At 40.6% G+C, this 7,500-nt stretch overlaps 1 protein-coding gene across 1 annotated transcript in view; it reads right to left on the reverse strand.

Annotated features, from left to right (window-relative positions):
* Positions 1-7,500, reverse strand: part of LOC122246117 (uncharacterized) — a 98,017-nt gene that overhangs the window by 54,673 nt on the left and 35,844 nt on the right. The window contains exons 9-11 of the mRNA XM_086548513.1: positions 4,285-4,300; positions 3,263-3,360; positions 2,028-2,205 (exon numbers count right to left, since the gene is read on the reverse strand). Of these exons, the coding sequence (XP_086404639.1) occupies positions 2,028-2,205; positions 3,263-3,360; positions 4,285-4,300 (292 nt within the window). The remainder of the gene's footprint in view (positions 1-2,027; positions 2,206-3,262; positions 3,361-4,284; positions 4,301-7,500) is intronic.

Raw genomic sequence — 7,500 nt, forward strand, 5'->3', positions numbered from 1 at the left:
AGTGTTTGTGTTTGTTTGTGTGTGTGTTTGTTTGTTTGTATGTGCTTGTGGGAGTGTTTGTGTTTGTTTGTTTTTGTGTGTTTGTTTGTTTGTGTGTGTGTGTGTGTGTGTGTGTGTGTGTGAGTGTGAGTGTGTGTGTGTGTATGATTATGTGGTTATATACACATGTATACATACAGTATAGAGAGTTAATAAAATAGAAAAACAAACAAAAATATGAATCTGAAAATGCACTCCACACCTAACCTGTTGCAACCGCACTTCACATTCAACATCCCCTTTAAACCTTATACTCCCTCTAAACCCTCCTCTAACCTCTACCAACCCCCACTCCCGCCCCCGCCACCGCCCACGCCCCCGCCCCCAACCCCACCCTTACACACCCTTCCTTGATTAGTACTTAAACCTCATGGATGTGTAGCGAACCTGCATTACATTTCTGACACTATGTTCTGCATGTTGGTAATAGGAAGGCACTAGTTGTTGCAATTTCCTAACTACCTTTGCAACACGTACTACAACCTCTTAATAATCAACTTGGCTCTGTGTAACTTCTCCTCTGACTGGTGTTTAACGGTGCAAGTTGATTGGTTGTTGCCTTGTGAATGTGTGTTTATGTCGTTTCTTGATATGATTATGTCGCTAAAGGCGCTGTCACACTAGCATATTTTCCGTCGTTTTTTTTTTTTCGTCAGTTTTAAAATATTGTCATTTTTTGGAGGCACGCAGTCACACTAGCGCTTGACCGCCAGGAGCCAATGGCTTAGTAATGCGTCACTCGCCTCGCAGTTGTAAAAAAAGGCGCCGAACAAGCGATAGTACGCGGCTATGCTAGACTTTGTTTTAGCAGATGATGAGCGTAACAAGAAAAAGCAAGAAAATGTTCTCAATCAAATATTCCTCCGAAGGGCGTGTGTCCATGCAAGAGAATTGGCACAGTCAAATGTGTTTCGAAGCTGGAGGAGAAATGGCGCGCTCTGCGGCTGACACATTACAACAATTTTTAATATGGAAATAAAATTTAGATTTGTAAATTTATATTTGTTAATTCCATAATATCTATAAGAAAAATAAGATTAATTGAATTTTATTATAATCAATAATTTTAAGTAATTACAAACATTTTGAAATATAGTTCTTGATATGAGTCCGCTTGGCTTAAAAAGACGACGGAAATGTTTTCTCGCGGAAACTCAGAATTATCGTCAGAAAATTGACGGAAAAGTGGTAGTGTGACAGCGCCTTTATATGCAATTATTTGAATTTACTTTTCTTTTCTTTCTCGCAATGTCACAATTAATTCCATGGAATGCAATTATAACGATCGAGATTATGTCGCTAATGTGCAGTTATTTAAAGTTACTCTTGTTTTCTTTCTCGCAATGTCACAATTAATTTAATAAATTGCAATTATAACGATCGATATTGGCATTATTGTTGTTAGCATCACATCCACCACCATGTTTATATGATCATAACAATAACAAAATTAAAAATGTAGACCTACTTAACAACGACTATTAGTCCAATACAAACACTATCATACTCATCAATGCAACTACGATCAAGCACTTCCCATGACGTCAAAATACACACAGAAAACAAAAGAAAACAAATAGAATGAAATACAAAATAGTTAAAAAACAAACAAACAAAAAAAAGGCCACGATCGCATGACCGTTACAACCGTTACGATCAATCAGCTCAGTGGGTCATTTTTTTCTTTTCTTGTTTTTCTTCTTTTTTAACTATTTCTTTGATTCTATTTAATCTTCTTTATCTAATTCTATATATATCCTTAAGCCTATTTCCATAATCTTATTCTACGTATATCTCTTCTTTCTCTGTCTCTATATATATCTCTCTTTTATCCTAATTCCTCCCTTTACTCTTATCTTATCTCCTTCATCTCAGTATATCTCCATTATCCTATCTTCCCTCCTTCATCTTATTCTAAAAAAAATCTATCTCTCCACCACCCAAGGCCCCTCCCCCGGACCCCCCCCCCCCATCAGCTGAGGACCCACCTGCCGGCGTAGATAAGGTGCGCCAGGAGATAGTTGAGGAAGTGGGGGGAGAACGGCCCCCAGGGGATCTCGCCGACGTGCCAGTCGCTCTCGGACAGGTCGTCCAGGTCATCCACAGAGAGCTCCGCCGCCTGGAAGGTCACGGAGGTCGAGGCTTCGTAGGGCGCGGCTACGGGTCCTGTGGGAGGGACGGGAGGAGGAAGTATGTGGTTTAGGTTTTCAGTCTCTCTCACGCTTTTTTATTTCATTTTTTTTATTTTGTTTATTTTTTTTGTCTGTCTCTCTGCTTCATTCTCTCTCTCTCTCTCTCACTGTATCTGATATATCTCTCTATCTTTTTCTCTTTTCTCTCTCTCTCTCATAGACATATACATATACATACATATACATACATGCATGTATGCAAGCATGTATGTACACACACACACACACACACACACACACACACACACACACACACACACACACACACACACACACACACACACACACACACAAACACAAACATATCTCTCTCTATACACACACACACACACACACACACACACACACACACACACTCATACACACACACCAAAGAACAGCACATTGTACACCTGCCCTTAGGAGCGAGCCAATTGACGACCCTCCCTAATGATCGCCCCGAGTAAGCTCGAGTGGCGGCGACTTCATTAAAGAGATTAATTACTCCCTTGTTACCGCAAATACCTCACGATCCAGGGCGCCATATATATATTGATCGCACACACACAGACACACACACACACACACACACACACACACACACACACACACACACACACACACACACAGGGACACCAGCGCCCCCTAAAAACCACTAAAGCCCATAAAGAACAGCCACACCAGTACAAAATTCCCTTCCAAGAATCATACTATTGACCTATGTGTGGTATTAGTTTGGTTTGTATTTGATATTTTTCCCACACCCAACGCCAAAATCCCATTAATAATTTTACATAACCAAACCAAACTACCAAATAAAAAGTCCCCAACGACACTCTACACCTACTTCTCTCTCTTCTCTTCTCTCTCTTCTCTCTCTCTCTCTCTCTCTCTCTCTCTCTCTCCCCCACATTTGCCCCTCTCTCTCTTTCCACACAAACAAACAAACAAACAAACAAAAAACCCATCATCAGCCCCACCCATAAAACCCCTTCCACCCACTCCCCCCAGCCCCACCCCCAACAGAATCCTTCAAAGGACCTCCAGTCTACCTTGAGTCGAGGAGTTATCATCCGAAGATCCTGCCAGGGCTGCGATGACGTTGAAGAATGCCAGACGATCTTTCTGAGGTAGGACGCGAGAGAGCTCTCTCTTACACTCTTGCTCTCACTCTTTCTTCATCTGCCTCTCTAGCTCACTCTCTTCTCTTCTTTCTCCTCTCTCTCTTCTTCTCTCTACTGCTCTTTTCACTCTCTCTCTTCTTCTTCTCTTTCTCTCTTTCTCTCTTTTCTCTCTCTTCTCTGCTCTCTCTAGCACTCTCTGCTCTCTCTCTCTCTACTCTCTCTCTCCTCACTCTCTCTCTCTTGCTCTCCTACTTCTTCTTCGCTCTTTTTCTCTCTCTCTTACTCTCTGCTTCTTTTCTCTCTCTCTCCTCTCTCTGTCTCTCTCTCTCTCTCTCTCTGCTTGCTTGCTTTCTGCTCCTCTGCGCTCTCTCTCTTCTTTCTCTGTCTCTCTAGCTCTGCTAGGCTGAGCTCTCCTCTTCTCTCTCCTTTCTCTTCTCTCTCTCTTCTCTCTTCTCTCTCTCTGCTCTTCTCTCTTGCTCTCTCTGCTCTTACCTCTCTTCTCTAGCTCTCTCTTTCTCTGCTCTCTCTCTCTGCTCTGCTTCTCAGCTTCTCTCCTCTCTCTCTGCTCTCTCCTTACTCTCTCTCTTACCTCTCTTCTCTTCTCTCTCTACTCTTACTCTCTCTTCTTCTCTCTCTACCTCTCTCTAGCTTCTTCTTACTCGTCTCTGCTTCTATCTAAGCTCTCTGCTCTTACTCTTCTAGCTCTCTTCTCTCGTCTGCTCTCTCTCCTTTCTCTCTCTTTCCTCTCTCTCTTCTCTAGCTAAGCTTTTTCTCTCTCTTCTTCTCTCTCTCCTCTCTGCTTCTTCACTAGCTTTTCTCTTCTCTCTTCTCTCTTCTCTTCTAGCTCTCTCTTCTCTCCTTCTACTCTCTCTTCTCTCTCTCTTCTCTCTACTCTCTTCACTGCTGCTCTCTCCTCTTTCTCTTCTACTTCTGAGCTTCTTCTCTACTTGGACCACCAGACCGTACCTGTTGGAGAGAAAGAGAGAGAGATTAAGTTTTTATTCTGTCTATCTCTAACCGTATCTGTTGGAGAGGGAGAGAGAGAGAGAGAGAGAGAGAGAGAGAGAGAGGGAGAGAGAGAGGGAGAGAGAAAGATTAATATTTTTTTCTGTCTATCTCTAACCGTACCTGTTGGAGAGGGAGAGAGAGAGATTAATATATATATTTTTTCTGTCTATCTCTAATCGTACCTGTTGGAGAGGGAGAGAGAGATTAATATATTTTTTCTCTCTATCTCTAACCGTACTTGTTGGAGAGGGAGAGAGAAAGATTATTTTTTTTATTCTGTCTCTCTAACCGTACCTGTTGGAGAGAGAGAGAGAGAGATTATTTTATTTTCTATTTATCTCTAACCGTACCTGTTGGAGAGGGAGAGAGAGAGATTATTATTTTTTCTGTCTATCTCTAACCGTACCTGTTGGAGAGGGAGAGAGATTAATATATATATATATATATATATATATATATATATATATATATATATATATGTATATATATATATATATATATTGTCTCTCTCTATCTCTCAAATGAAGAGAGATAGTAATTATAGTGTCTTAAAGATAGTCTCTTGTGGAGAGATAAAATGTTTAGAATAAGATTATGATAAGATGGAGGAGATAGGGTGAGAGAAAAGGGAGGAAAAAGAGGGAGAGATGAGAGGGGGAGGTGAGAGTGATTCTTGAATGGGGGACTGTGTGTGTTTTTCTTTTTATATAGAAATCATAAATATTATTAATGAGGAGGAGGAGGAAGAGGAAATGGAAGAGGAAGAGGAAGTGGATGAGCAGGAGGAGGAGGAGGAGGAGGAGGAGGAGGAGGAAGAGTGGAAGGGGAGTAAGTATTCGATCTATCTATATATTTATTGCTCTGATTTTAAAGAAATTAATCTGTCTATCTATATATCTATCTCTATCTACCTATCAAGAAAATAATCTGGTTATTTCTCGGTCTATTTATCTATTCATCTACGTATATCTATCTGACTATCTATCCGTGTATCTACTGGCTTATCTATTCACTCTTGTTATTTTCAAGTGACACTTTTTTCTATTAATTTTTCCTTTTTTTTTGTTCTCTCTCTCCTTTCCCCCCCTCTATCTCTTGCTCTGTCTTTCTCTCTTTTTCTTTCTTCTCTCTCTCTCTCTCTCTCTCTCTCTCTCTCTCTCTCTCTCTCTCTCTCTCTCTCTCTCTCTCTTTTTTTTTCTCTCTCTCTCTCTTTGTCTCTGTCTCTGTCTCTCTCTCTCTCTCTCTCTCTCTCTCTCTCTCTCTCTCTCTCTCTCTCCTCTCTCTCTCTCCTCTCTCTCTCTCTCTCTCTCTCTCTCTCTCTCTCTCTCTCTCTCTCTCTCTCTCTCTCTCTCTCTCTCTCTCTCTCCCTTTCTCTCTCTCTCTCTCTCGCTTTCTCGCTCTCTCACAAACACACACACATTCTGTCTTTCTATTTTTTTCCTTTCTTTCTCTTCCCTCTCTCCCTCTCTATCACACAAACATTATCTCTCTCTCTCTCTCTCTCTCTCTCTCTTTCGCTTTCTCTCTCTCTCTCCCCCCCCCCCCTTCGCCCTGCCCTGAGACTCTCTTTTATTTGAGATAAATCCTAACAGTGTGTACTCCCCTAAAGTTGCGATCCTAAGTAGCTAATCCATAATTGGAGTAACTTAGAAGCTATACTAGAGTTTGGAGAACATGCTGTCATTATCCTCAGTTTCCGATAATGAGTAAAGTTCTTTATTATTCATTTTCGCGTGAGTCATGAATGAGAGTTCGTGTATAGATTTGTTTTTTCACGAGTTAAGGACAACGATTTAGTATTAAAATATGCAATATCTTTTAAGATGCTATTATGATAATTTTTTTTTAGATAAAGGGGCGTGGTTATTATCGATTCATGTTCGTGTTTGTTATTATGGATTTTCAAAAATGTAAATGTATTCATTTGATTCCTGAAAGAGAGACTGTAGAGGAGGGAGAAAGAAATAGAAGAATGAAGAGGAAGAAAAAGATGACGAAGTAGAAGATCACGAATAAACAGAACAAGAGGAGAAGAAAGGTAAAGAGGATAATGAAGTAGAAGATGAATGATAATGATAATAATAGTGATAATAAAAAGGATAATGATAATAATGATAGTAATAACAGTAACTATGATAACAATAATAGCAATGATAATAATGATAATAATAATAGTAATGATAATAACAATAATAATGATAAGAGGAGGAGGAGGAGGAGGAGGAGGGGGGAAAGAAGAATGATAAAAAAGTGAAAAGGAAGAAAACAACAAATAAAACAAAGAAGAAGCAATAAAAAAATAATAACAGACCGAAAAAAAGAAAGAAAAGAAAAGAAAAAAAGGGCGAACAAATTAAGATAACAAAACAGTGGACAAAGAAGAAGAAGAAGAAAATAAAGAACAGACATCAATTACAACGAAATACACTCATCACAAACATGGTTTCCATCTCAAGCCGAAGGAAATTAATAGTTGGCACCGTAGGCGTTACGAAACAACATGATGACGTCACGACATAAATCTCCGCCAATAGGGACGTGTTGTTTTCGGTAGGTGAACATCTGTCGAATTAAGAGAGGGAGAGGGGAGGGAGAGGGGAGAGGGAGGGAAGGAGAGAGAGGGGGGAGGGAGGGAGAGGGGAGAAGGAGGGAAGGGAGAGGGAGAGCGAACAATGAGTCGTCACGACATAAAATCTTCGCCAAAAGGGAAGTGTTGTTTCGGTAGGAGAACATCTGTCGAATTAGCGAAAGGAGAGTGAGAGGGAGGGAAGGAGGAGGGAGAGGGAAAGATTGAGAGGGATGAGGAAGAGGGGGAGATTAAAAGAGAGAGAGAGAGAGAAAGAGAGATGGAGGGAGAGAAGGAGAGAGAGAGAGGGAGAGTGAAAGAGAGAAAGAAAATTAAAATGGAGAGAGAGAGAAGAGAGAGAGAGAGAGAGAGAGAGAGAGAGAGAGAGAGAGAGAGAGAGAGAGAGAGAGAGAGAGAGAGAGAGGGAGAGCGAGAGACAGAGAGATAGAGAGAGACAGAGAGAGAGAGATAGAGAGAGAGAAAGAGAAAGAGAGAAAAAAAAGAAAGAAAGAAACAGAGAGAGAAAAAAAAGATAAATTAGGCACAGACATACAGACAGACTAACATCCTGACAAGACTGATAGACTGCAAG

This window comes from Penaeus japonicus, unplaced genomic scaffold, assembly GCF_977035675.1.
Source record: "Penaeus japonicus unplaced genomic scaffold, GWHDUDI00000001_assembly GWHDUDI00000020, whole genome shotgun sequence".
Lineage (NCBI taxonomy): Eukaryota > Metazoa > Arthropoda > Malacostraca > Decapoda > Penaeidae > Penaeus > Penaeus japonicus.